Source organism: Penicillium psychrosexuale (genome assembly GCF_028828465.1).
Source record: "Penicillium psychrosexuale strain IBT 29551 chromosome Unknown utg000001l, whole genome shotgun sequence".
NCBI lineage: Eukaryota > Fungi > Ascomycota > Eurotiomycetes > Eurotiales > Aspergillaceae > Penicillium > Penicillium psychrosexuale.
The window spans coordinates 1,356,307-1,384,145 of record NW_026643186.1 but is presented as its reverse complement, the minus strand read 5'-3'; the positions used below and the strand labels follow the sequence as shown (position 1 = coordinate 1,384,145).

The 27,839-nt window shown below is 49.1% G+C and overlaps 12 protein-coding genes across 12 annotated transcripts; 7 read left to right on the top strand and 5 right to left on the bottom strand.

Moving 5' to 3' along the window:
- Positions 1-126: 126 nt before the first annotated feature.
- N7518_000520 (uncharacterized protein) lies at positions 127-4,116 on the top strand (the record flags this gene model as incomplete). Its single annotated transcript, XM_057181448.1, has 9 exons — positions 127-532; positions 572-1,456; positions 1,957-1,994; positions 2,062-2,132; positions 2,193-2,340; positions 2,403-2,438; positions 2,492-3,538; positions 3,601-3,880; positions 3,995-4,116. The coding sequence occupies 9 exons, from the start codon at positions 127-129 to the stop codon at positions 4,114-4,116; spliced, it is 3,033 nt and encodes a 1,010-aa protein (XP_057046798.1).
- A 602-nt stretch (positions 4,117-4,718) lies between these two features.
- N7518_000519 (uncharacterized protein) lies at positions 4,719-5,452 on the bottom strand (the record flags this gene model as incomplete). Its single annotated transcript, XM_057181447.1, has 2 exons — positions 4,719-5,173; positions 5,314-5,452. The coding sequence occupies 2 exons, from the start codon at positions 5,450-5,452 to the stop codon at positions 4,719-4,721; spliced, it is 594 nt and encodes a 197-aa protein (XP_057046797.1).
- Positions 5,453-5,752: 300 nt separating this feature from the next.
- Positions 5,753-7,511, top strand: N7518_000518 (spermidine synthase; the record flags this gene model as incomplete). Its single annotated transcript, XM_057181446.1, has 3 exons — positions 5,753-6,690; positions 6,742-7,048; positions 7,110-7,511. 3 exons carry the CDS (start codon positions 5,753-5,755, stop codon positions 7,509-7,511), a joined length of 1,647 nt encoding a protein of 548 aa, XP_057046796.1.
- A 436-nt stretch (positions 7,512-7,947) lies between these two features.
- On the bottom strand, positions 7,948-9,858 carry N7518_000517 (dynein family protein; the record flags this gene model as incomplete). Its single annotated transcript, XM_057181445.1, has 6 exons — positions 7,948-8,100; positions 8,164-8,774; positions 8,834-8,927; positions 8,998-9,380; positions 9,436-9,606; positions 9,702-9,858. Coding segments are annotated over 6 exons (1,569 nt in total), but the record flags the coding sequence as incomplete, so codon positions are not given.
- A 369-nt stretch (positions 9,859-10,227) lies between these two features.
- Positions 10,228-11,134, top strand: N7518_000516 (IST3 family RNA-binding protein; the record flags this gene model as incomplete). Its single annotated transcript, XM_057181444.1, has 2 exons — positions 10,228-10,283; positions 10,354-11,134. 2 exons carry the CDS (start codon positions 10,228-10,230, stop codon positions 11,132-11,134), a joined length of 837 nt encoding a protein of 278 aa, XP_057046794.1.
- Positions 11,135-11,381: 247 nt separating this feature from the next.
- Positions 11,382-12,443, bottom strand: N7518_000515 (phosphatidylinositol-3,5-bisphosphate binding protein HSV2; the record flags this gene model as incomplete). Its single annotated transcript, XM_057181443.1, has 3 exons — positions 11,382-11,909; positions 11,964-12,320; positions 12,375-12,443. 3 exons carry the CDS (start codon positions 12,441-12,443, stop codon positions 11,382-11,384), a joined length of 954 nt encoding a protein of 317 aa, XP_057046793.1.
- Positions 12,444-13,381: 938 nt separating this feature from the next.
- Positions 13,382-14,894, top strand: aspA (uncharacterized protein; the record flags this gene model as incomplete). The annotated part of the gene is made up of 6 exons (XM_057181442.1): positions 13,382-13,439; positions 13,527-13,602; positions 13,664-13,780; positions 13,847-13,961; positions 13,986-14,588; positions 14,651-14,894. The coding sequence occupies exons 1-6, from the start codon at positions 13,419-13,421 to the stop codon at positions 14,892-14,894; spliced, it is 1,176 nt and encodes a 391-aa protein (XP_057046792.1). The 5' UTR covers positions 13,382-13,418.
- Positions 14,895-16,523: 1,629 nt separating this feature from the next.
- Positions 16,524-20,359, bottom strand: rom2 (putative Rho guanyl nucleotide exchange factor (Rom2); the record flags this gene model as incomplete). The annotated part of the gene is made up of 4 exons (XM_057181441.1): positions 16,524-16,613; positions 16,697-17,128; positions 17,186-17,616; positions 17,671-20,359. The coding sequence occupies 4 exons, from the start codon at positions 20,357-20,359 to the stop codon at positions 16,524-16,526; spliced, it is 3,642 nt and encodes a 1,213-aa protein (XP_057046791.1).
- Positions 20,360-21,167: 808 nt separating this feature from the next.
- Positions 21,168-22,402, top strand: N7518_000512 (V-type proton ATPase proteolipid subunit; the record flags this gene model as incomplete). The annotated part of the gene is made up of 8 exons (XM_057181440.1): positions 21,168-21,215; positions 21,274-21,291; positions 21,347-21,359; positions 21,774-21,856; positions 21,922-22,028; positions 22,084-22,168; positions 22,229-22,314; positions 22,366-22,402. 8 exons carry the CDS (start codon positions 21,168-21,170, stop codon positions 22,400-22,402), a joined length of 477 nt encoding a protein of 158 aa, XP_057046790.1.
- A 123-nt stretch (positions 22,403-22,525) lies between these two features.
- On the top strand, positions 22,526-22,845 carry N7518_000511 (uncharacterized protein; the record flags this gene model as incomplete). Its single annotated transcript, XM_057181439.1, has 2 exons — positions 22,526-22,591; positions 22,618-22,845. 2 exons carry the CDS (start codon positions 22,526-22,528, stop codon positions 22,843-22,845), a joined length of 294 nt encoding a protein of 97 aa, XP_057046789.1.
- A 58-nt stretch (positions 22,846-22,903) lies between these two features.
- On the top strand, positions 22,904-24,285 carry N7518_000510 (cAMP-dependent protein kinase; the record flags this gene model as incomplete). Its single annotated transcript, XM_057181438.1, has 4 exons — positions 22,904-23,138; positions 23,213-23,302; positions 23,369-23,493; positions 23,563-24,285. The coding sequence occupies 4 exons, from the start codon at positions 22,904-22,906 to the stop codon at positions 24,283-24,285; spliced, it is 1,173 nt and encodes a 390-aa protein (XP_057046788.1).
- Positions 24,286-25,356: 1,071 nt separating this feature from the next.
- N7518_000509 (FAD-binding oxidoreductase) lies at positions 25,357-27,166 on the bottom strand (the record flags this gene model as incomplete). Its single annotated transcript, XM_057181437.1, has 4 exons — positions 25,357-25,527; positions 25,595-25,699; positions 25,756-26,860; positions 26,922-27,166. 4 exons carry the CDS (start codon positions 27,164-27,166, stop codon positions 25,357-25,359), a joined length of 1,626 nt encoding a protein of 541 aa, XP_057046787.1.
- Between the last annotated feature and the right edge of the window lie 673 nt (positions 27,167-27,839).

Genomic DNA, 27,839 nt, shown 5'->3' with positions numbered 1-27,839 from the left:
TATAAAAACCCCTCTATTCCGCGCCAGATAATCATTCATCACATTGTAAACAACACATCATCCAGCATCGAGCATCGAGCTTTCACTTTCACAAGCTCTCGAATTTTCTCATACTATATAGTTACAATGGCCTACGTACCCCAAATCACAAATAAGAAAGCCAAGAAGGTCAAGACAGTCAATACCCCCAATACCACCATTAAGAAGACCACCAATAGGAAGACTGCCAGGGAGAGCGCCAATAGGAAGACCACCAAAAAGGCTCCCAATCCTCCTGTTGATCTCAACAAGCTTTTCCCACCCTGGGGCTCTGAAGACGCACTGAACCAGACGGCAAACAAGGAAGCTACTGATATCATTCTAGCCGTGTACCATGACATCAATGCTTACTGCAATCTCGAGAGACATGCGAGAAACAAAGTGTACGATTCTCAAGAGACGTTCTCCAACCTGCTTGTCTTCACAGAAGGATTTGTGGAGCGGGAAATCGGCTACTACACGTCCTGCGTGGAATCATTCAAGGCGGAACACGGTGAGTTCCAACCTGTCACACCTAACAGTAGATTCTTAGAATTCGTTACTGGGCTAGGGTGGAAGATGTTTGCTATCTGTGCCCATGCCGAAGCATTCCGACGGGGTATCAAAGAAGCCGACGATAGGACCTGGGGGTTCCTGCTCGAGAAGATTCACGAAAACTCCGTGAGTATTGAACTTTATGCGCACAGCCGTACCCTGAAGTGGCGTAATATTCTTCAGGTCTACCAGGACAACCCCATCCCAGGCCTGCCAGATATGAAACCCGAAATCGAGACATACATGGTATGGAAAGTCGACCACCCTCATCACACGGTCATCACGCTTGATGGCAAGCTAAAGGAACCCACATACAATGGCAAGTTACAGCAACACATCAACGAGAGTATCTATGATCCCAAGAAGTGGAGTGGTCAGAAACAGGACCCGACACTTCGCAAGAAGCCCAATGGCAGTTCAACCAACGTCGGACGCAACTGTGTTCTATGCGGCAGCCCTGTTTCTTGTGACTGCCGCTTGACATCTCGGGCAGGAGAACTGGTTGAGCTTAGAGAATACACCGAGAAGGGTACTGGTGTCCGAGCGCTGGCGAGATTCGGGCGCGGTGATATTCTCGATATCTTCATGGGTGAGCTCCTTCCCTACCCCGCAGAGGAGGTCTATCCTCTAACACAAAGCGACGACAAATCGGAGTTCTCCAATCTGTGTACAATTTGCCCTCACCAGTTTGGCAACTGGACTCGTTATATCAGCCACTCGTGCCGGCCCTCGACGCAATTCATGACTCGCACCATTGGAAAACAAGTTGTGTGCACAGTTGAAGCTATTCGCGATATTCTGCCATTCGAAGAGATCACTGTTAGCTATGGCAATAAGTACTGGGAGTCTGCTGGCTATAACTGCCTATGCGGACACTGCGATGGTTCTGGGACTGACTAGAAATAGATTAGCCAACTATATATTCTGCATCTTAGAGTTGAGAGCTGATTTTGATAGCAAAGCATTGAATAGACCCTTGATTTATTTTACTTCAACGCATTAATGTAGGAAATATGTAGTGTCCACTCTAGCACCAAGGTGATAGGGTGATGTAGTTCCTCGGGTATCCCCGCAGTTCTGGGGGTGCGGGGAAAGCTATACTTTCCGCGGACTTACTCCGCCTTTTGCGTCCTTGTCTCCCTGCTGTTCTAAATCCCTTCATTTGGAAAATTTGACTACTACCTATCGCATTGCCCTACTCGACTGATACAGTCAATTGCAGCCCTCAAGTAGTCATGAAATCTTGGTCAAGCTAGCATTGGAACAAAAACATGAGCTACAGCGGAATTATCACGGGGCTGAGCCGGAGAGGCTGCACATCCTGTCGGAAGTGTGTGCTTGGAGGAAAGAGAGTCCTTCAGCAATCATCCTTGGTCAAGAGAGGGCTACTGACGGAGAGCTATGCGCGGGGGCCATCAGGTGTAAGTATTCTCTATCTAAGAACAAGGAAATAACAGTATTTATCTGACCGTATTGCTTTCGATATAGCCGCCCTTGATTGAGTCCACAGTTGGGGACCATTTCGCCAAGATTGTCGCGGAATGCGGAGATAGAACAGCGTGAGAACCGTGACGCAAAATTGGAGAATTAAGACTGGAGATATTAACTATACTGTCCAGTGTTATCTCGAGACACCAAAAAGATCGAGCAACGTATGCCTCCTTGGACACAAGAAGCAATGCCCTCGCCCGGGGGCTGGAATCACTGGGTGTTGTGAAGGGGGAGCGGGTTGGAGTCATGCTTGGGAACTCGATGGAATACGCTGTGGTACGTTGCGTGTCCCTAAAAATGGTTGAGAAGAGAAGAACAAGGCTTACACCCGTGAGCAGGCAACATACGCGTTATTCAAACTTGGCGCCGTCTTGGTAAGTCAGTCCGCTCATTGTGGTAAGCAACATTGTATCTAATAATTTGATAGGTTCCGCTCAATCCGTCTTTCAATACTGCACAAGTGATTGCGGCCCTAGGTCACCTAGGATCCGGTCATCTTCTAATAAGTACAGAGTCCAATCTGCCCCGAAAACAACCGCGCAGTAATGTTCCCTTGCTCAACGACATTGTTGAAGACCTCCACAAGTCAAACCTGGAGTCCGCATTGGTCCCTTCTCTGAAGAACATCATTATGGTCGATAACTCTGAAGGCCGCGTGGATATATCTTCCTATAAAAGCTTGACGCCGTATGCATCTATTGTGTCCCAGCTTACTGCAGACGGCCGCCCACTTCCTCCCCAGAATCTCTCACCGGATGAAACTGTGAATATCCAGTTCACGTCAGGAACCACATCAATGCCCAAGGCAGCATGCCTTACCCATCGCTCAATTCTAAACAATGGCTCTCAGATTGGCGATCGCATGCTTCTCACGCCGAATGATATTGTCTGTTGCCCACCACCGCTGTTCCATTGCTTCGGCGGTATATTAGGCTATATGGCAACAGCAACCCACGGCTCAGCCATCGTCTTCCCCAGTGAATCTTTCAATGCTCGGGCTGCACTAGAAGCTGTTCAAGAGGAGAAATGCACCGCGCTGCACGGTGTACCGACAATGTTCCTCGAGGAGTTGAGCATGATCGAGATGGGAGAAATCTCCAAGGAGGGATTCCAGTATCTTCGCACGGGAATCGCTGCTGGAAGCAGTATTCCTTCTGAGATCATGAAAAAACTACACAAGGTATTGAACCTGACCGAATTGACGATTTGTTATGGAATGACGGAAACAAGCCCCGTCTCGGCTATGACAACGACGGATGATCCCATCGATAAGCGGATCTACTCTGTCGGAAAACTCATGCCACATGTCGAGGCAAAGATTGTGGAACCGATGGACAAGAAAGAGATTCTCCCCATAGAGACACGGGGTGAGTTGGCAGTAAGCGGGTACCTGCTGATGAAGGAATACTGGGATGATCCAGAAAAGACCGCGGAGGTGATGATTCCAGATGAGTCTGGAAAGTTGTGGATGCATGTGAGTCTAATCATCTATTATTTGTCTCAAGTAATGCGAATTTCTCTGACCTGTGCTTTTAGACTGGAGATGAAGCTTCCATGTCCTCGGATGGATATATCACTATCACCGGACGGATCAAAGATCTGATTATTCGCGGTGGCGAGAATATACACCCCCTAGAGATCGAGAATTGCTTGCTAGCCAACGATAGCGTTGCAGATGTGTCTGTCGTTGGCGTCCCCGACGCGAGATATGGCGAGGCAGTGGCTGCTTTCGTTATTCCTCGGGACCACGGCTCAAAAACAGTCACTGCTGAGGATATTCAGCAATGGGTGCGTGAGAAGCTTAGCAACCATCTTAGTAAGTTATAACCCAGGCCTCGGGACTGCTGCATCGTTTCCATCGTTTGCAGCTAGTCTTCAGTCATCCTCACAATTGCCATATAAACCCAGCTGATGTTTTGCTTGCGTATAGTTCCGAAGCATGTTTTCTTTTTGGGCCCTTTGGAGCCTTTCCCGAAGACGGCAAGTGGAAAAATCCAAAAGTTCAAGCTCAGGGAGAAGGCCATTGCACTTTTGACCAAGAGCGCTCCATAAATAGCGAGCATACAAGGCCGAGGCCTGACTTTGCATAGATTCTAAATGGATGAGTGCCTGATTGCTGTACATACTTAGTTATTCAAGTCTTATTAGATAGAATTGTCGTATGATCAAGGGTAAATTAAGAGCCTGAATAGATACATTCATACTGTTGCCAGATTAAGATTCAAAGTAGAGTGTTCGCTCTGAAGTGAACCCTGGATCGTCAGAAATTGACAACAGCCAAGTACCATGAGCAAGAGCCAGTAGTTGAAGCATAAACCTAAAAATGTTCTCACGGCAACAGAGTTTTCAGCGATAGTGTCGGTGTGAGCACCTGCTGTCTTCCAGGATACCAAGTCGTGGTAGCCAGTGGCCATCGCGGACACTTTCAGACCTGCCACATCTTAATGACGAACACGAAGCTGTCGATGGGGTAGGGATCTCGAAAGCAGTATCAAATCCCTCTACTGTGGCTTTCAAGGGCGGTTTGTTTCAGAAGTAGCCGAGTGATGTCAGTCAGACCAGCACGAGCAACATGTATAACATAACATGTAGCCAGTGAGCAAGCTTGCTGTAGCACACATCTTCAGGGCACGTGCAACGAGGTTTCTCTGAATCTAGAAATCCTGAATGCCTGTTTCTCCCTGGAGATTTGGGCGAGCGCCGTCCTCGCAAGTGCCGTCAACCACCCATTCAGGCTCCTCATCCTCGAAATACTGGTCTTGCTCATCCGAGTGATCATCATAGTCGTCATTTTGATCAACGGTCTCGTAATCGAAATCAGAGTCATTACCCTGCATGAAACGCAATCCCATCTCCCAGCGCCAGAGCCGCTCGCCTTCCTCCTTATTTGGGGGTATTTCATCACGGTCCTCAGCAAGGATCTCCCCATCTGGGCCGCGAGTATAGGTCATCATAGCGTTAGGGTCTGGGTTTGAGATCGCGTCCATCTTGGCTTCAGATCGCAGGAGATCAGTCTCCAGGACGCCTGAAAACCCCTTCGCTCGCCCCTCGGCCTCTCTTTCTTGTGCTGTCTGGAACCGGCGGATGAGGCGATCGTATAATAACGGGTCTGTGGAGAAGTCGATTAGGATTAGCATTGTGTTTTCTTGTTCGCTCCTGTATGCAAAGCCAGCTGGCACCAGTAATAAACCAGGCCAGATAATGTGTAAAATGATTAACTGGCAATGGGAGAGAAGAGATCAGGCGGACCGGCTAGCTCAAGCCCCGCCGAGAAGTATTCTGGGTGCAAGTCCAGATACCGCTTGCGACGGTTTTTGACTGTGACAGCTTTTTGTGCGCTGGACACATCTTTGGCCGTAAACCCAGAATCCTTGGGGAAATGTGGCATCTTTGGTGTGTTTCAGAGTGTGGAGATGGATAGGAGAGGAGAAGGAAGTTGGGAACGCGGAGCTCAGCGGCAAAAGTGCCTTCACCTCCGCAATAACTTTTTTCTCGTTGAAGAATATTTTGAGATGTATCTGCTTTGAACGTGTAAGTTGGGGATCTCATTCAAAATACCTTTTCATTATTCTATGGATGTTTTTTTGCAATAAGGGGGAAAGGACACAGTTTCAGGTTGCTAACAAGCCTGCAGATGCGCTTTCTAGGTTGATTTCCCGTATATCCAGAACTGCATCAGCTGGAAATAATGTCCCCCCAGGACATGTTGCGGCACATTGATGCCCGGCGGTTCACTACCGGTGTGGTTTTGCTGATCCTGCTTGCCTTCTACTCGCCCCTTTCGAAGCTTGTCTTGTCTCCAACATATGGATCCTTCCCCGCGCATATCTTCCATAATTTTGGAGTGGCCATCTCCGGCGGAATCGGGTGGCTACTGAAGGACAAGATTCTCAAGCGCATGGGCCGTCTAGGTGGCTTTATGCTCCCTGTGTTGGCATTCTGGGTTCCGACTCTCCAGTACTTTATCAAGCAGCAAAGCTCTAAGATTGGCAACCCCACAGGCCCAGTGATCACAGAACTTTGTGGTTACTACCCTCTGGTGCTGTTGACCGTCGCCTATGCCGGAAAGCAAATCCAGACTGCTTTGAGACTCGAAGCGCAGGGCGACGTGATAGTTGAGCATGTGCCCCTGATAGGTACATATATATTCTACTCGGCTGGCGACCACATTGCCCAATATGTTCTTTCATGGATTGTTGGGACCTCGGTTATTTTCACCAGAGTTGGCATGCAAATGCTTCTCGCAGCCTGTTACTCTGTGCTCATCCCGTCAAAATGGCTAGTCCTGGCCATTCCCTCCATCATTTTCTCGGTGACTTCGAACGTACATTTCGCTGGAATTAGTGGTGTCAATTCCGCGATTGAGCACGAAGGTTATTCTCTTTTGGCACGACAGGAAGCTTACACTGGGTACATTTCTGTTTTGGAAAACCACAATGAAGGATTCCGAGTTATGCGCTGTGACCACAGTCTGCTTGGTGGACAGTGGACCAAGCTGGCGCCAGGCTACCGGCCTGAGGTGGATGACCCTATCTACGCAGTCTTTGCCATGCTCGAGGCTGTCCGTCTGGTTGAGCCGGATAATGGCGTTTCCCGCGTTGACGCAGACAGCAAGGCGTTAGTCATGTAAGAATCATGCAAAAAGGATCGATCGTCCAGTTTACTGACAGGAAATAGTGGTCTTGGAGTCGGCACAACACCCTCTGCGCTCATCAAACACGGCATTGAAACTACCATCGTCGAAATCGACCCTGTGGTGCACAAGTTCGCCACTCAATATTTCAACCTCCCGCCAAACCACATCTCCGTCATTGAAGACGCCGTAAAATTTGTCAAGAAGGCACAGTCCTCCCCGAATACACCCCAGTATGACTATATCGTCCATGATGTATTCACCGGAGGCGCCGAGCCCGCCGACCTCTTCACATACGAGTTCCTGTCAGGCCTTCACTCGCTCCTCAAGGAAGACGGTGCCATTGCCATTGTGAGTTTCATCGAGGCAACAAGCCCCCCAAATTAATCACAGACTAATGAATGGAACACAGAACTACGCCGGTGATGTGGCCCTCTACCCAACCGGTCTCGTCGTCCGCACCATCAATGCCGTTTTCCCATCTTGCCGCATCTTCCGCGAAGAACCCACTGGAGATGACGAAGATACTGACTTCACCAACCTGGTCCTTTTCTGCAAGAAGAGCTCTAACACACCGATTCAATTCCGTGACCCTGTCCCGGCAGACTTCCTGCGCAGCAAGTCTCGTGAAAGCTACCTTGTTCCCAAGCACGAACTCGACCCTGCCATCTTTGCCTCTTGGCCCAAGGGCGGTAGACCAATTTTGATCGCTAAGCAGGCCGGAAGATTGCACAAGTACCAGGATCGCAGTGCGATCAAGCACTGGTCTATCATGCGCAAGGTTATGCCTGATGCCGTGTGGGAGAACTGGTGAGTGTTGAAAGGGAGCTGAGTAAAATTCGAAGATCGAATATTACTCTTGCTCTGACTTTTATATTGTCTGTCTATATTAGAAGATCATAGGTACCAAATAATAGCAAACTAGCCTACAAAAACATCGCCTTTTAGATATACTCAAAGGTACATCTACTTGCTGTTTCGTCCTTCGTATTGCTGGAAAGACACGTAGAATAACAAATCACAGACTTCATATTGGTATCATTATCTAACACCTGCCGACAAGCCAGGGAGCTCCATCCACTGCTAGAGTAAGCAACAGAGCAACTGTCTCCCCTTCAAAGTTTCAAAAGTCCCCCAAGAGCTCTTTCATCTCCATATATCAAACCACCCAGCCCATCACCAACAGTGAGAGTTCCGGCCTCTGTATTATGTACGCACAAAGAACTAAAATACAGCGAGAAAAGAATGAATCAAGCCGAAGGACTGCCACGGGGACTGGAGCCAGGTTTCTTGACGAGGCCAGCGAAGAAGTTCGCCAGGGCTTGGTTGTGCGCTTTCTCGTCACTGCCGGCGGTGCCTGCATATGGGCTCTCTTTCTTTAGGGTTCGACTAGCCTCGCGGTCCTGGGGTAAAATTTAGCTATGTCCTGGGTTGGGGTGATGATGCCGCGCTGGACGGGTGCTTACCCGAAGCTTTTTCAACATATCATCGGCGTCCACTTGGATTCCGCCCATGTTGAACTGTACAGGGCCGATGTGGTCGTTGACTTTGCCTTCGTCGGCCATGGGAGACATCTCCAGTTGCGGGGTTGGCTGGTTTGAATTCTCCTTCTCATCCTTGGCTTTGAGATCCTCCAGTTTCTCCACTTGGGTTGCGAAGAATTCTTGGAGGTCGGTGGTCTCGACTTCGATCTTGGTCGTGTTGCCGTGGGGGTTGGATGTGCCTCGTTTAGGGTCATTGATGGTCAGTTCGAACATGGTCACTGCACTTGTGCCTTCTTCTGCTACGCCATTCTCGCCCTGCTGGTTGTCGTCTGTGGATTGGTAGATTGACTCGGGAGGCTCCTGAATCTCAATCGACCACGCCGTCGATACTCCCTCCATGTCAAATCCTTCCCGAATAATTCGGATCTTACCCCATGAGTCCCAGTTGGCTGGCACTAAAATCTTGTCTCGGTCGATCACATTATGCTTTAATGATTCTCTTTTCAAAAGAGAGTGTATGCCCAGAGAAGAATGAATCAAGCCCTGAAGAGAGTTTGCAAGGAATGGGGTAGTATAGATGAGCGATGCGCCGTCTGTATAGAGGTCAGAAAAGAGCACAAAATGGCCAAACACAGGGTAATAAAATCCTTACGCTTCAAGAGAATCGTTCTGAGGAATTGGAGAACGAAATCGAACTGCTCTTCGTGCCATCCGTGATCTTTCTCTAATTTCTCGATTTTATCCGCCTGAGAACGTCGCGAAGTAAAGTCAGCAAAGGTATACCAGCAATTGATCTCTGGATAAGAGTTTACATACCCCTTGGCAGACAACACACATTGGGATTCCGAGGCCCTCATCCCATTCACCGGGTCCTAGAGGTATTGTGACCGGACCGCTTGAGGTTGAAATGCCGCCTGCAGCCGCAGAGCTGGGATCAATTCCCCTTTTGCGATCGCGCCATTCCGTCATGGTCTCTTCCATAACGAATTTGGTTTCATCGTCAAGCGAAACGAGCACAGAACGTAGCAGACGGGTCCATTCTCTTAGCCTGCGAACCCACGTCCATGGGTCTGACCAGTCCATCAGAATGACAACCAGCGTTTCCGGGACGGACTTGGGGGTCAAAAGTGGTTTAAGGAGAGGTGCGAATGACGGAGAGGGCTCGGACAAGAGGTACGCCGAGACGCGTGCCAGGGTATCTGCGCGAGAGAAGCATTAGCATATGCCTGATCAAAGAGTGCATTCTCCGTGTACCTTCTTTATCAGCATCGAGGACATCTCGATATGTGTATCCAAGCGCAAACTGATTGGCAATTGGTGGTGTTTTCCCTTTACCTTTCCGCTTGTCGTTTACTAAGCTAGGGTCTGCAGAGGTGTCCGCGGAGAAAGTATCTAGAAATTCCCTTTGGCTGTCCGGCGTGCCACCTATGATCGAGCTATTAGCGACGGGTCCAAGATGAAAGACGGGACTAGAAATGAAGATGAGCGGCACGGGAAAGCTCGGATGAACTGGTACTAACCTAGCACTAGCAAGTTCTTCTCGGGTAAGCGCTTGCCGTTGGCAACAGTATCTAATAGAGAGGACCAAATGTTCTTCTTGGAGCCATCTTTGCTGGTTGGCCGACTGCTCGTCTTCCCGGGATTCGGACTGGAAGGCATCGTGTCAAGTCCCACCGTGCCTCAAAGGGCATTCACCCTTCCAAATGTCTGTCTCTACCGTAGTACAGCGGAGATATTGTTCGCGTGGAAATGTGGAGGCGGAGGGCTTGTAAGGCGAAGCAGCGTTGCGGGTCAGGGGAATCCCGAGGGAGATGGGTAAATGTAGGCCCAAGTGAAACAACCCTAATCGCGAAGGGATCTCCGATTGCAAGTCACAAAAAAAGAGGAAGGTCTTTTTCTGGCACGTTGTTGAGCAGGGGGCTAGTTTGCATTGTAAAGGTGCGTCTCCGTAAACAATTGATTATTACGGTTCAGCGCGGGCTCCACATTTCTTTCTCTCCAACTTCTGCCACACCTTGAACTATTCTCCCGTGCACATTTCCCTCCATGAATTCTATTCGCCAGGTCCAGGCGCTCAATAAGCGCGAGCTTGAGCACGCGATGTAAGTTGAACTCATGTGAAGCTCCCGCAAAGCTCTTTTTCCCACTGACAGTCTTACCTTCCACCTATAGACCCCCAGAGGCATCATGGCATGCAGATTACCGCGACACAGCCTATATCTACATCGGAGGACTTCCATTTGATCTATCCGAAGGCGACATCATTGCGATTTTCTCACAGTATGGAGAACCGGTGCATGTCAACCTAGTCCGCGACAAGGAAACAGGCAAGAGCAAGGGATTTGCCTTTCTGAAATATGAGGACCAGCGCAGCACAGATCTTGCTGTGGATAACCTCGGTGGCGCAACTGTCATGGGCCGTTTGCTTCGAGTGGATCATGCGCGCTACAAGCGGAAGGACGATGAGGAAGAGCAGGACAATGTCGCCAAGCTGATGGGAGATCCCGGCGTCAGTGAGAACAAGAACAAGGAGGACGACCGGAGGAGGGGAACCGCAATAGAAGAGAGGCGACCTATGCTGAAAGAGGAAAAGGAACTGGAAGAATTGATTCGGAACCACGACGAGGAAGACCCGATGAAGGAATTCCTCATTGAGGAGAAGAAAGAAGAGATCGCCACTGCAATCCAGTTGTGGAACAGCACCAAGAAGTCGTCTCGACGACGCGACGACAGCAGAGAACGATCAAGCCGGCATCACCGCCGACACCGTTCCCGTTCTCCTCGCGAGCGAAGACATAGAGATGATCGCTCTCTGGATAGGGAGCGGCAATCTCGCCATAGGTCATCCGAAAGAGGAGAAAAATCTAAAAGGGACCGCTCGCCGAGGAAATCACGCTCGCCAGAACCCCGAAGACACCGGAGTGATCGGGATAGACATGATCGCCGCCATTGAAAGATATATGAGAAATTGTTATAAAGGTTGCCAACGTTATCTACGGTGCTACACATATTTCTCGCCGAGATTCTCTTCTTGCAAATTGGGACACCCTGACCAAATAAGAGCGTTTCCCAGTCCAGAAAGCGATGCCATGATTCAAGCTTGATGCTGGCAAAGAGCTGGGTGCTGCAGACAAGGTGTTCGTTACTTGCTGGGCGATAGACTACACCCTTGGTGTGACAGACCGGGGATTTTCCTTTTGTCAACCCAGATATCTTTTCCAGCCATCCCGCAGACAATACCTCTTTCCTTCCTCGCCATCTCGAAGCACAAATTTCTCCCAGCGCCCTTCTTTTCCAGATCCGACTACCAACAGAGTCTGGTCATCGCACCAGCCTATGAGGCCTTTTTGAGGCCGACCAAATGATGACCCGATCGGTGGCACATGCGCCGAGCCCAGGTTGGCTTGCTCACCAATCTCAAAATGTGCGTTGGCAAATGAATAAACATCCGAGAACACACGAGGAAGCAGGGGAATCTTGCCAAGGATTCCCCATTTGTAGCTAGGAGGTGTTTCCTCTAATGCTGATGATGGTGATTGACTGCGACGAGTAACGGGTTGCTGGTGGGGGATATCAAAGATGTGGAGAGTCGATTTGTCAGATGTTACTGCCAGCAAAGTATTGGACGGCGAAAAGGCAATTGAGAATATCACTGCGTGGTCAACACCGCGTCGCAATTCTGCTAGCTTCGTGCAATTTCCTGTAGCGAATATACGAACCAAAGTCCCCTGGATAGATGTCAATAACCCACCCATAGATGATCGCAGCCTAAGATAACTTACGGACTCACTTGCAGTCGCCAGCAAGTTCCCATCAGGACTCAAGGCCATAGCCCGCAATGGTGTGCTATGTGCGGGTATGATGCTGATGTTGCCGGTCTCCAGCTCTATCATTTGGACCTGGCCGGGAGACCGACCAGGGAAGGCCAGCACCTTGTTATCGAGACAGGCTAGCCCCAAAGGGTTGTCGGAGGTTTCAAAGACTGAAAGTTTCTGGGGAGGGTTGGAGAATGCAAAGACATGGACGCTGTTCAATAAAACAGCGACGATTTTTGTTTTGGAGAGACGGACACCGAGCACGGAGGTGCGGAATTCAAGTGTGATGGCGGCTTTCTGTTTGGCATCGTCCCATATAACCAACTGGGGATATCTGTGAGCTTAGATTCTCAGATTATGCTAGGGATAATTGCCTACCTTATTCTGTGGGAACTTGGGGTTCTTTCCACCACCGACAATGGCCAAGTAGTTCGACTGGCCAAGCATTTCCGCTATCCCGATGCCTGCGTTGAAATCTTAAGTGCAAATAAGCGAGTCAAGGTAAGTGACTTGATATTTTGTATATTCACAACGTGTAGATCAATCGCTTACCTCTCAAAACCTTGAGCTCGCAAGGGTTGGCGTTATATACTGTTCGGGGCGTTCATCAGCCTGGGTTCCATAGTTCATAATATGAGCTAGCTTCTCCCTAGGTTCTCCTAATAGCTAGATCAAGCATTCCTCACCACAAAAACCCGTGTCCAAGCCCACTGAGAAGCAGCTGTTATCATGATTAAATGTTGCTGAGAGTGAATATGGCCCGGTGGACTCATCGATAGATTGGCGGGTATTCATTGCTGTATGTCAACGAAGCATAGGAAATAATTTCTTGATCAGATAGATCGATCTGGGTAGACTCTGTATAGTAAAGTCCCCAATCGCTAATAAATAGTTGATCTTAAGAATCTTTCCAGGTTCAAAGCTTCAAATGCTTGGATGTCTGAGATCATCCCCGAGCTTCTTAATCGATAAGAGCAATGCGGGCAAGATCCACATCGACGCCTCAGGCCGTGGATTATGTAATCATACGGTTGCCAGCAGCGACCCACTTCGATCAACCCCTGAGTTGCTGTTCGATGTGTTGCTGATGGGAATGAAGGCGATGTTGTAAATGGAAATAGGGGGAATACTCGGTAGATAATTGTCAATTTCCTGAAGTACTTTTTTTTTTCTTTTTTCATCCACTCATCAATTGTGACTGATCGAAAGCTTTGTAGAAGTAAAAAGTAGCTGGAGAAGAAGAGCTGTCCCGTGATTGGCCACCTATTTGGGAAAGGGGGAAACACGAACTGTCTTTCCTCCCCCCCTACTCTCTCCAGACTCTCAGGAGAGGCAAGTTTCAAACCCTTCGTCTTCGTTGTTAATTCCTTGCTTTGGACTTCTTTCTCCCGCTACACTTCTTTAATCTTCCCTTTACTCACAATGTCGTCAGCCCTCAATGCGGTATGTACATTCCCCTTTTATTGGGAGCTTCCCGCCTTCTCTTAAAGCTTCCCAAGCTAATTGCATGCCCGTACTTGTTCCGGGTAGATCAAGATTCGTCGCAAGAAGAATGTCAAGAAGGGTATCCAATTCTGTTTGATGGTGTGCGGCGCCAGTGGAACAGGTATGCTTACAACGAATCACTCGAATTTCAGGGACTAACCGGATCCTCTTTTCCGCGACAGGTCGCACAACTTTTGTCAACACTCTCTGCGGCAAGCAGGTCCTAGAGGGCAAAGATGCCGATGATGCTGCCAATGCTCACCTTGAGGAGGGTGTACGCATCAAGCCCGTGACGGTCGGTCAGTTGAAATCGTCCCCGCGCACGGCGCTTATATCAAGCTATCAATACTGATACCGGATGGCAGAGCTCGAGTTGGACGAGGAAGGAACCCGCATCTCCCTGACCATCGTCGATACCCCCGGATTCGGTGACCAGATTGACAACGAGGCTAGGCATGCACACACAGATACCCGACAGATGTTCATGGACTGACTTTTGGATAGTTTCGGCGAAATTGTCGGTTACCTTGAGCGCCAATACGATGATATTCTTGCAGAGGAGTCGCGAATTAAGCGTAACCCTCGATTCAGGGATAACCGAGTACACGTTCTGCTCTACTTCATCACACCCACCGGCCACGGTCTGCGTGAACTCGATATCGAATTGATGAAGCGCCTGTCTCCCCGTGTTAACGTCATTCCTGTCATTGGAAAGGCCGACTCGCTCACCCCCGCCGAATTGGCCGAGTCCAAGAAGCTGATCATGGAGGACATCGAACACTACCGTATTCCCGTCTACAACTTCCCCTACGACGTCGAGGAGGATGACGAGGACACTGTGGAGGAGAACGCCGAGCTCCGTGGACTGATGCCCTTCGCTATAGTCGGATCGGAAGACTTTGTTGAGATTGACAACCGGAAAGTGCGCGCGCGCCAGTACCCATGGGGTGTCGTTGAGGTTGAGAACCCTCGCCACTCAGACTTCCTGGCTGTCCGTAGCGCTCTGCTCCACAGCCACTTAGCTGATTTAAAGGAGATCACTCACGACTTCCTCTATGAGAACTACCGTACTGAGAAGCTCAGCAAGAGCGTCGATGGTGGCTCTGGGTATGTTTCTCCTTATACTAGAGATTTTATTATGATCAATCGGCTAACAAATGAACGAACAGTGGCTATGATTCTGCTATGAACCCCGAGGATCTTGCCTCCCAGTCTCACCGTCTCAAGGAAGAGCAGCTCCGCCGCGAGGAGGAGAAGCTCCGTGAGATTGAGATCAAGGTACAGCGTGAGATTGCCGAGAAGCGACAGGAGTTGTTGGCTCGCGAGAGCCAGCTCCGAGAGATCGAGGCTCGCATGCAGCGCGAGCAGCAAAGCCAGAACAATGCCAGCGAAGCAGCCAACGGAGAGGCCTAGATATACCCTGTCGACGATGCGGCTCATTCGACGGGGCGCCGGTTCGCAATGTGATACTCTACCAGCATGGACTTTTATGGCACCAACAAGTTGCTTTTGTTTATGGGATAATATTGACTGTTTATTCATGTTAATGGCTTTTTTCTTCTTTTCTTCTTACCTCTGCGGGGATGGGCAACCTCAACTAGATTACGGCACTCCAGTCACGAATTGTGGGCGCAATGCTTCTCATTTCCAATGGGAGTCTGAACTATGTCGAGTTGGGAATGGTTCTTACCAGTTCCTGGAAACCCTATGCTCGATATATCTCCTCGCGTTCAACGTGGTGACTGCCTCTTCTCTAGCACATGTTTTCCGCCGTGTCTAGGTCGTCCCATCTTTTTTTTCTTTTCATCACATCCCAGCCGCCACCGTGCCATGTTGCCGCATCATTTCTATTTCCTCCTCTTCTGCTTCCTCTCCTGTTCTTGTCCAAAGTCGCAGCGCAGCAATATTCCCTCTTCTCTTGTTTTTTTTTCGCGTTCGTGACTTCTTGTTCATTATCTATTTTTTCTCCTCGCCTGTCTTCCTACCCCGATAGTAATTGAGGAAGAAAAAGTATCTGGCTAGCTCGCTTGCTCTCAATTTTGTGTTCAGCTACTGTAGCCGGTCACTGCGTACTATCTGTAGCAGCATGCTTTAGTTTGTGAGATTACAGCTAAGCCGTCAAAGTATTTACATAGCTTGAAGATAGTATGTTGGGCTTGCTCGACCCTTCTGTAGCGAGAGGAGATGTCCAGTTTAGGGCTTCACTAGCAAGGCGGTTAAGTTCTGCATAATCATTTGAAGATCTGGTCATACCATGGACGGATTAATGTGAGCCAATCATAAAGCTCCCAACAACTAGCAAAGATATATATAGTTTAGAGGCTTGAAATTTCGTTGCTTCGTGTGGATTATTTTCATTATGACTAGGATGGGAAAATTGTAAAACGACTATGAAACAAGATCAAATATCCATGATTGGAATTAATCACATTATGGCACCAAGCTTAGGTCTACTGCAATTCTCCTCATCTGAAATGCAATAGTGCCATTCACATCAATGAGATTGTTAAGTATAACAGACAAAGATGCCTCAAACCCAAAACGATACAAGTAGAACGAAGATGTCTTAAAGAACATTTGGAAGGAAACAGAGAGAGCCATCGGGAGATAGAAAGAGCTAAAGAAGAAAGATAAAAAATTTTAAAAAGAAGAAAAAAAGGAGCCAATGCAATAGCAAGAACTGAAAAGAAAAGAAACGCAACAAAAAGCAAGAAAGCAGACACGCAAGAAGTGGTATTTGCGCTCCATTGTACATTGCGTAGAAAAGACGGGGAAACCCCCATTTGTTGTAATTGGTGTTGAGGAAAGGGAGAGATAGGTGTTTGCGAAGTAGATGTGGATGATCGGTCAGTTGCAGAGACAACACAGTAAATACAGCCACGGCTTTGCGAGTATGATGAGATGACACATGTAGTGAAGGACGGGTGTCATTGAGAACTTTCGGAAGATAAGTGCTTAATGCTCTGTGGAAAGAGATGCGGGCGACAACGTCAAAGCGGCGATGTCAAGCAGGGGTTGATTGTGGTATGTACCCGTTGAACATTAGGCGGCGGCTGGCTGCGGCTTGTTGGTCCAGAAATCTAAACTGGCAACAGTGTCATAGCCTCGGTCATCTTCATAGGCGTAGATAATCTACCAGAGTTAGTCAGCGCTTGATCAGTGAAAAAGAACTCCCAGAGAAAAACCCCGGGAAGAAAAACATGGAAGTAACATACCTCGCGGGTGGAACTGTGTAACATGCGAATGTTCTTGCCGGTCATAAGGTGTGTCAATTCACTTGTTTCAACGTGTCGAATTTCGACAAAGTTAGGTTCGAACGCTAGAATGTAAGGGTAGGACAGTGCGAATGCGTTCGGGTTGCCCTCCCAGGCGATCTTCCAGTCCGGACGGGCTCGCCACCCATTGCGGTTGACGAAGAATGAGAAATCACTGTAGTTGAGTAGGAACTCGCCATTCATACGCTCAATATGAATAGGTTTGACATTCTCCTTTCGTGCCACGAAGTCAAGCGACGTGTCGGCCTGGTCAAGGAGAGATTGGGTCTCTGTTGTTTCTAGACTGACCACCTCAAAGCCACGTGCACAACCAACACACAGAGTAGAACGCAGGAAGTGGATGGAAGAAGACTCAGCAGGGATATAGTATTCCTATGTGAAAGTGTTAGTGTGAAGTGAACCATGAACATGGAAGAGAGAAATACGAACCTTGAATGGCTTGAGAGTATCCTGACCACCCTGGAACATTTTGCTGACAGCAGACTTCTTCTTTCCCTTTGCCAGATTGTCCATCGGCTCGTAGACCTTGATTGTACTTGATAGCGCCGATGTTTTGACTGAACAAACAAGATGACGACCCAGACCAATGCCTGCCTTGAAAAAGTTCGCATGGCCCTGAATTTTCTTCGGCCGTTTTGCCATGCTGTTTTGGCCCTCGACATAATCGAGAGCGTCCATAGGATAAGAGGAAAGCGTTTTGTTTGCCAGAACCAATAGCAGCTGGTACTCTTCTAAAGTGTCTATTTGAGTGACTTGAGTAGCCTCTAGAACCTTTCTTGGTTTAGCTGTTTTGTCTTTAGGCCAGCGTTCAGAGACAAATATGCCATTATCAGTCCCGTAGACTAACTTCCGGCCTCCATCTGGTGGCAGTTAGTGAGTGACACTTGAGTTGAATTAGAACTTTTTTGACGTACCAATCGGAACGAGACAATTGATTCGGTTGACCGCTGCGAAAAAGCCCTCGCTCAGGATCGTCTTATTGTAGAAATTGCTGTTCCGTTCCCACAGTTTGTGTTGTTGCTGTTCTACCGCTTCGATAAACTTTCGTCGCGTGGCGACGTTTGTGGCATAGAGAGTCTGCTCGTAACCACCCTTACCGAGATGCCTGAAAGTGATAGGCAGTCCACCATCTTTGGCAGGAGGGGGATTGTTGATGACAGTCTTGTTTGACAGGAGACTGGATGAAGGTCTTTTGGCAATCCCCAGTCGTGGGATGACCTCTTCCATCTGAGCGATTACTAACAGTTCTAAAGGAATGGGCTTCCTATAAACTCGAGATTCCTCGCGTTTATTCACCATTTTGACGCGAACGAGCAGGACGGCATGATCAAAGAGATACGCAGTAACATCGGAGCTGTCGGCTGTGGTTTTCTTGAATGACATCTTCATGAGCATTTGTCGATTTTCTTCTGTGAGCTTCAAATCGACATAGTCCGCAGAGTTGAACTTCAGCGCAGCGTTCAATTGGACCAAATTGAAATGGTTCTCCGCTTTTCCACTTTCAGTATTGACGCGCGAAAGGAAGTCCTTGATCAGCTTGATGGCCTTCGGAATATCTTCTTTGTCGGGGTTGCCATCCGCACTGTTTTTGTAAACACCTTCAAGCAAAAGCGGGTATCTTGCAAGACGAGTTGTAGGCTTCGTCAAATAACCGTTCAGTTCCAGCTTCCGGGATTCCTTGAGACGTTCCGTCTCTTCGACAAATTTCGCAAAGGCTGGGTTCGATGATTTCTCCTTCTCAAACTCATACTTTCCGTAGAGTTGGTTGGCACCATATTTGATGAAAGGGTCGAAATTAGGGACATGTTGACAGAAGATGTCGCCAATGGTGTGAACGACCTGGCTCTCCTTTTGTCGAGCATTCAGGGCTTCACATAGAGCGCTGTTGACCTTGAGGACCTCTAAGCAGTTGCCAAACACGGTTCGAATAAACTTCTCACGCCGGTGTTCTGGAATTGGCGAGTGAGTGGTAGTTCCAGCAGCGCGCAATGGTCGCATCCAGAAATCCCGCAAATATTCTAAATCCTTGACGAAATCACGCTCGGTGTACATGAGCTCAAAGATAACCTCCTGCCTTTTCTTCTCGTGGTCATCAACCGAGTCCGAGACCTCCTTGGGCACCGTACTAATCCACAGCTTTTGGTTATCATTGTCGTCATCATCATCCGGGGGTAGAGCAGTCTTGGATTCCGATGTTCCCAGTACCGGCTGAGGTTTCAGATTCAACCTGGCTTGCTGCTCCAGTCGTCGCGGACAAGCAATAGAATAGCAGAGAGTGTCCCGGTTGCAAGTGGGAGAATAACATTCAGTCAGGAGAGTGAAAACTCCGTTAACCTCGATTGTCGACTTGTCTTCTCCCATTGTTTCCTTGAACTGATAGACCTCTCCGGGTGCGTCGCGAAGACGGTGGTCATATGTGACATCGTGGAAGAATTTCTGAGCATCCAGCGCACGGCCGAGCAAGAGAGCGAGGTTGCGATCATTGGTTCTGATGATAGAAGCTATCAAGTCCACCGAATCAGTACCTGAAAACGCATTTTGATACGAAAGGCCGTTCTTCTGTCGTTCGCCGAGTGAAATCTTCTCCCTGAAAATCTCAGCAACAAGAGACAGCAGAGCAGGATATACCACTGGAACCTTTCGCTGCGAATCCCTAGAAACAAGGGTAACCTTGCCGCCGGAGCCCTGTGTAGCTTGGCTTTGAACGCTCATTGTCCGATCGGGCGCAACAGTGGATGCCATAGACATAGTCCGAGATCTCTGCGATCCATCGCTTGGCTGACGAGATGCAACGAACTCATCGGGACTGGGCTGCATCGAGTCGTGCCTTATTGGAATCTGCTGATCGTGACTTGACGGAGGTCTGCGGTGTGGAATTGACCTTCCGCTGTTCATGATATGCGGATCCCGATCAGATGACCAGGAAGTCATAGACATAGCTCGTTCGTTCCCATGCTTTTCTGGGACAGGACGGCCGAGCTGCGTGACCTGAGCTCCAGCATGATACTGTTCACGACGAGAAGCAGTGGCAGACGTGTGATTGAAGTTGCTTGGCGGAATCTGGTAAGGCGGCCCGCTTAGTTTTGCCATTGATCTTGACCGGGATGAATCGGAATTCAGCGCGGGAGGAGGCATAGCACGATTGAAATCCCTAGAGTCTGGGTATTGCGGAGCAGGGCTCGGTCTTGACTCGAGGCGTTGAGGTCGAGGATAGGCAGCAAAGCGTTGTTGGGTGCTAGGGTTGTGTCGAGGAGGCTGATGTGAAGACATTGTTGCCGAGGCCCCTGGACTGTAAGCCTGATACAGCCCGGACGGCTGGGGTGGAGGATATCCATTTGGTGGTGCCGACGGCGGTCCGTGTCCATTTGGCATTTGCCGTGTTGGCGGCGGCGGCGGTCTCTGAAATTGGGGTTGTGCGACATGCGATGACATGGTGTGAGCGCGACCCTGGGCGAATTGCGGAGTCTGTGAATTCATTGTATGGGACCGTCCTGCAGGCGGTGCGCCTCCAAATATGTCAGAATACGCTGCATCCCGCTGCGTAGACGAGGCGGGTCCGTGAGGCCGGTAATTCCGGCTACGCTGGCCCCCCAAATCCGCCATTTTCGCGAGATATCAGCGATCAAGGATGAGTGGCGGTTGTTTAATCGGATATGCAAGGTATATCTATGCCGGGGTGCGAAGAAGGCGAAAGGGGTATCCGGGTTGATCGTGGAGAGCGTTCAGGGCGTCGCAATAGGTCTGTTCAAGATCGTAGACCACGGGAGAAACGATAGAGGTGGAACGGGAGAGAAAATTTCCGTAGGCAATGACCTCGAAAGAAATAATAGATTGTCTCAAAGCACTGATGGGACTCAATATTCCATAACTCCCCTCAGTTCGGATGGGGAATTTAAAGGCGATATCAAAGCGGTACTAATGGAAAAGCGCCAGGAGCCGTGAGCGCAACTAAGTCAGGGCTCCTTTCGATTTCATGCCCTCAGCATCCTCCGAGATTTGAGGTCAGGAGTGAGAGTAGAGGAGTTGTTGAAGGTGGGGGTGATAATTGGATGTTGAAAATGCAGTAATAAACTGGGGGAGGGGGGGAGGGACCCAGGAGAACGAGGATGGCGAAGGTGACGGCGAGGCCGGTATGGTAATTTCAGTACACAGACTCCTAATCTGCCGTTCATAGGGCTTGTAGGAGTGACATCTGAAATACAGTGGGTATGGTATCGTCACCGCCCAGGACCAGACAATGGCGTGGACTACGGCGGGCGAAGTGGCCATGTGGAACACCCAAAACCCCGACACCTCCAGCCGTCAACAGCCCGAACTTCTCCCTGCGCTTTATCTTGTATCAAACAGGTCCCATTTTCTTCTTATATTTCTCCCGTGTGATTTGCAAGATTAGTCTTGCTCCACCATCACTATGGCAGACAGTGAGCTTGCGCCCAAGTTTGCTCCGTTCTTCTCCTTCGTGAGTTCAAGGTTCCGCGACCACTGGGGTTCATAGACTAACAGGCTTCCTATACCAGGCAGGCATTGCCGCTGCAGTGGGTTCATTCCAACCTGGTTCTGACTAGACAATACACTAACAGTTCCCTATAGATGATCTTCGGTTGTACGTGAAATACCTCTCATGGATGGAGCTAGCTCTCCAAGGATATAACGATGAAGGCATTGGCAGTCGCTGGGGCGGTTAAGAACCTCCTTAAGGACGTCACGGAAGTCCTTACACTTATAATGGATGTCATTTTCATCGCTAGAGAAATCGTGGTACCGTGAGAGGCCACAGTGGGCTATGAACCTGGTACAATGGTTCTTATCGGCGCAGTGGTTCCCATGGGGCCTGTTGCAACCCTTAAGGGGCCTCTTACGGTACTGCGATATCTCTGGCGATGACAATGACATCATTTATAAGTGTAAGGACTTCCTTGACGTCCTTAAGGGGGTTCTTAAACGCGCCGGCGACTGCCAATGCCTTCAGTTATATCTATGTTCTAGGTATTTGGACAAACAGCTTACAATCTCACAGCGGCAGGAGCAGCTTATGGCACAGCGAAGTCTGGCATTGGAATTGCAGGTGTGGGAACCTATAGGGCCGATCTCATCATGAAGGTAAGAACCGTTTATCTAGGTTCCGTGATGGACAGGACGGTAGCTAACTGAGTTCATGACTGCAGTCCCTCATTCCCGTTGTTATGTCCGGTATCATTGCAGTTTACGGTCTCGTTATCGCCGTCCTTATCGCTGGAGCAATGGGACCAGGAAGCAATGAGAGCTTGTATACGTACGTTTCGAAAGTTGGGTGGATGTGGAGCTTGGCACAAGCTAATGATGCACAGAGGCTTCATGCATCTTGCCGCTGGGATGTCAGTTGGTCTTACGGGTGTGGCGGCTGGTTATACAATTGGAGTTGTGGGCGATGCAGTAAGGACCTTATATGTGTGGTAACGTGAGAGGACTATTGAGCCTTAACAACTACTCTAGGGTGTTCGAGCATACATGCAGCAGTCTCGGGTCTACGTGGGAATGATTCTCATACTGATTTTCGGCGAAGTTCTTGGGCTTTATGGGTATGTTTCTGAGTCGGGGTTTTTTCAGATTACCTTTACTAACATGGTCAGCTTGATTGTTGGTTTGATCCTAAACTCGAAGTCTTGAGCGCTGGGCAATTTCATACGCCAACTCATTCAACAACACTTTTTCGTCTGCTACCGGTCATCCTGGGCTCGAACAGACACCATTTTTGATAGATGTGTACCAACAACGTAACCAGGACAGATAATGGCCATGGAACTGGATCGAGATATGGACCGACTGGTTTCTGAATCGAATACATTCTTATTTCCGGTGTACAATAAAAGGATCTTATATAGATTCGGGTCAAATCAAAGCTAAGAGCTTACTCAGTCCGGTTTATCACCGTAGTTTTTTCCCGTCCAGCCCCGCCTCCCATAGCAAATACGTCAGAGAACTTCCATTCTTACAACTCTTTGCCCCGCGATTTTTCCGAAACCCTAGATTCTTTCAAACCTTCGAACCTCAATGTTCTTTATGATCTGAAACCCGGAATCGAGCTGTGTTGCCGATTGGTGGCGCGCTAACGGGGTCTCCATACACGTTTTTTTCCCTTTTACCACGACATGATCTTTGACCATTCTAATGGCAACCGGAGCAGTGCAACATTCGCCTAATGAGGCGCCAGGAACCATGGTATTTCCCAAGGTAAATGGAAACCTGCATCACAGGGACAAGCAACTCGTCGAGTCTTTCCGTCCTCCTCCGCGATCCTCGAACCCATTTCTCATCACCGAGCGCCAGGACGAGAAGCAACTGTGCATCTCGTCAAGGAGTCTGCGCGTGAGCGATTTTGTGCTCGTCAAGACTCTTGGAACTGGTTAGCGCGTGGCCGAACCCATATTTCTCTTACAGGAGTCGCATCTGACGGTTCATGCTTTTCTCATTGTATAGGCACTTTCGCTCGGGTGTGGCTCGCAAGGTTAAAAGACCAAAAGGACAAGAGCAAAGTCTATGCGTTGAAAATTCTTCGAAAGGCGGACGGTAAGCGCCACTTTGTCTAACGTTGCGCGTGGCGAGGGATAACTTGTGCTGATTGCGACTGGAAAGTGATCAAACTCAAGCAAGTGGAACATGTGCGCAACGAGCGGAAGGCCCTCGCAGCGGTTATTGACCACCCTTTCATCACCACCTTGATTGCATCATTCTCGGATGAGAAATGCCTCTATATGCTGGTATGGCAACTTGTTTTTTGGAATACGAAATATGTCTTGATTGATCACAGGATGCTGACGAATTGTCAGCTGGACTATTGTCCTGGAGGTGAAATATTCACATATCTACGACGACAACGACGCTTTAGCGAAGAAGTCTCGACATTCTATGCCGCCGAAATAACAATGACAATCGAGTTCTTGCACGATGTCCATGGAATTGCCTACCGAGATCTCAAACCGGAGAATATCCTGTTGGATGCCGATGGTCACCTCAAGCTTGTTGACTTCGGGTTTGCGAAGCAAGTCGATAATCGCGAGACATACACATTATGTGGCACACCGGAATACCTAGCTCCGGAGGTCATTCAGAACAGCGGCCATGGACTTGCAGTGGACTGGTGGGCTCTTGGAATCTTGATCTACGAATTCTTGGTCGGACAGCCTCCTTTCTGGGACCAGAACCCTATGCGCATCTACGAGCAGATCATCGAAGGTCGTCTACGCTTCCCACCGAATATGCCACCTGCAGCTCAGAACATCATCTCCCTACTCTGTAAAACAAACCCGTCGGAGCGACTGGGCCACATCTCTGGTGGCTCGACTCGAGTCAAGTCCCATCCGTTCTTTCAAGGCATCACCTGGGATGATTTGTTTTATCGCCGGGTGAAAGGACCTATACTTCCCCGCCTATCCCACCCCGCGGACACGGGTAACTTTGAAGAATATCCGGATCCCCCCGACCTCAGAAACACGAACATTTACACGGAGGATCTGAAGAAGAAGTATGAGGTATTATTCAGTGACTTCTGAAAGACTTGTTTCCAATTACGGCCTATCAAGCTCGCACCCAACCTTCAATTTTCCGGCATTCTCAAATGACGGCCATTTCTCTATAACCCCCACGGGACCCCCACGGCACGCGTCCCGAATGCTTCTCCGCCCAGAGGCCGCACTCACGAATGATCGCGATCATTCGCGCCAATCTCACCTTTCGCTTTCAGATACGATCCCATGACAGTTCTTGGTATGTATGTCTGTGGCGAATCTCTCGGAGAATATCACACCCCTCGCCATGCTATTCAACCGGTCTCACCGCCACCATTTGACCTTCCCTTCCCACATATCCACACCCGTGGACAACGATATGAAGACCATCCCGGGTAGTATTTTTTTTTCTTTTTTACTTCTTTTTTTTCATATACACTTCCCTTTCGCAAAAACCTTGTTTTGATTGATCATGGAGATTGATTAACTGGAATCTATCAAAACTACAGCAACCTCGCAAGGTCTCTAAGCGCAATCTTGTGAATGGGGAATGTGTTAATGCTATTTTTTTTACTCTCTTTTCTTCGTAAAGTGATCAACGTGCATAGTCATGGGTTGTAGATCACGATGGTACATAGGTGGTTGCTTTTTATACTTAGGGTTTTCAGTATCGTCCACTCAAGATAATGCTTGGTGCATCTGCATGTAGTTATTTCATCCGGAATATATATGGTCTCATTCCGCAAATTCCGTGTCATATTACAATCATTCAATAGATCATGCCTCTTGCGATTTGGCCAGAAGATACAAGCATACAGGAAGGGAGAAAACCCTATATACTAGTTTGGGGTGCGTAGGATTGACGTACCTAGTTATATGATCATCAGCAATTGTCTTAGTGGGAGCTACAAAGCACCTTTTATTGTCTTTGGTTTATTAAAGTTTATCTCCTTGTTCAGATGGATTTGAGTGTAGTAGAAATACATAGATCCTCCACCCTGATGTGGTGGGCCTTCGAGCATACAGAAAACCACAATTTATCTAGCCCACAGATGATGGAATTCAACCTTTGATATATTATATAGTATGTACTAAATTCACCCCAATAGATTCTTCCTAGGTTGCTTTGCACAAGCGGCCATTCTTACTCTCGGTCCACTCGTCAGACCCGACAGCGGTTCTGGCGTAGAAGATATTGTTCGGATCATATTTAGCCTTGATCTTGCGCAAGGTATCATAATTGGTACCATAGAAGACCTTCTTGAAGTTAGGCTGTTGGAAGTCACCCTGCCAAAATGGTAAGCATGCGTACACAATAATGAAGGGAATCATAGCTAAATATCAGTTTACATACCTCATTCATATAAGCACCGGACTTGGGAGAAAGCGCAGTCAGCTTCGGAATGAAATCCTCGGTCATTTGGCGCTGGCGCTCCAACATGAGAGCAGAGTTGTCCCACTCCCACGGGGTCGTCAAAGTAGTATCAATCAAGGCTTCGCGCCAAGCAGGAGGACCGCGTTGTGGACGTCTCCAGATACCTTGTGGGAGACGTTCAAGCCGACGCCGATGAAAGTGCCGCCCGCTTCGGTGATCTCACGGTAGGCAGTCAACAGGGCGTGATTGTTGTTCTGAACGACCGATCTCGGAACCAGCCAGCCGCCATATTGGGCCGTGCCAACCTCAATGGTGCCTTGCATGTCCTTGAACTGGCTGTAGTAGCTGTCGTATTGCTTGGAAACCATGGTGTACTCGATGCCGAGTTTGTCGAGGCTGTTGGTGAAAGGCTTGAGCAGCGTCACCAAGTCAGCGACAGGGATGTTGGGACCGGTGATCGGAGCAATAGAGAAGCTGGTGTTGGTGAAGTACCAGACGCTCATAGCACCTGCGTCGACGATAGCGGGCAGGGCGGCGTGGAAGGTCTCGATGCTATTGAAGAAGGTGTCTTGCGAGATCCCGTCATTCGTGTAAGTCAGGTTCAGGCCAGAGACGGGGGTTCCCGGGTGTGCCTTAGAGGTCATGGACCAGACGATACCGTAAGTGCCAGCACCACCGCCGCTGAGAGCCCAGAAGATGTCGGAGTGCTCATTGTCGCGGGTAGCCGTGATGAAGTTGCCTTGGCCGTCAATGACCTCCCATTTCAGGACTTGATCGGCGGCCAGGCCATAGCGGGAGCCCAGTGCGGAGTGACCGCCTCCTTGGGTGTAGCCACCGGCAAGACCAACGGTGGGACATTCGCCGCCGACGACCTGGTAACCAGTCTCCTCGGCGATCTCGTAGGCTTCTTGGCCTTGGATTCCAGCGCCCATGGTAATGGCCTTTCCGGAGTAGTGCTTGTCATGGTAGGAGTCGATTGACAGATCCTTCAGGTGGTGAGTCCAGATTGCAAGCGCTCCAGCGCCAGTGGATCGGCCATTGTAGTCGTGGCCGGTGTTACGGATGACAAGACGGATGTTGTGCTTCGTTGCGAATTTCACAGCGTTGGAAATGTGAGCCGGGCTGGTGACATTCACGCTGTAGCGCACATAGTTACCCAGGGTGCAGGGCTTTGAGACGGGGTGGAACGGATCGCAAGCACCCTCGGCAAAGAACGGCGCCATAACCGAGGAAGATGATTCATAGCTGTCAGAAACATAAGTCAGTACTGGCCCTTTCGTGTTATTCTATATGCAGAGTCACATACTGCTCCTCGGGAAGTAGCCACCCATCCTTCAAGACTGCACAGGTTTCGGAATTGTAGTTCGGCGCATGGCAAGGTGTGCCGAGAGGGACGGTCTTGACTAGTCGGCCATCGACGGTCTTGTTCAATTGAGACCATTGATCCTCGGTGGGCCAGCAAGCATCACCGGGAAAGCAACGGCATGCCGAGGCTGAAGCCTGAGGCAGAACTGCCAACAGCGAAGCAATGAGGGATACGCGGAAAAACATAACGGATTGACTTCATGCAAGTGTACCAGCTTGTGTTAAAACGTTCCGGTCTTACGCGCGGAAAAGCTAACAACCAGAGACGGTTCGCTTAGAATATAGAAAATGCCGCGGTATCGCAATATATCTTGAAGCTAATAATCCACCACGCCATCCCTGCCAGCCTTGGGAAGCAATATCGGAATGCAGATCGGAGGGGCCAAAACCAGCCACCCATGGAAAAGCCTGCCGTTTCCCCCACCACCCAGTCTTGGAATCTTGGAAGCCAGGAGCACTACTGTACGTAAACAAACTTTAACACAAGCCACCCCAAGCGGGTTCTTAGGGTTAGAACATATGGTCCGAGTAATTGCATACAATTCAGGGGCAGATCTCACCTTTCTTTTAGCTAGATCTGGCTTTCTGCTCCCTCCTTGAACACCACTCGAGGTGTTCTAGATTATATATATTTTTTCTAGATGGCACAGGTCTAGAATGTATAATGCAAAACCGTGTTATAATGGTTTGCTCATAGCTAACTAAGCCAAGACCGAAAAAAAAACAGAAAATTCTTCTTATTGGCAAATTCTAATTCATATCCTCTCGTTTCCACGCTCGTGAAGCTAGCGCTGCATCTTAATTGCGCCGATATAAGCCCCCCGCCGCCCCGCCGCCCCGCCGCCCCACCTGAATCAAG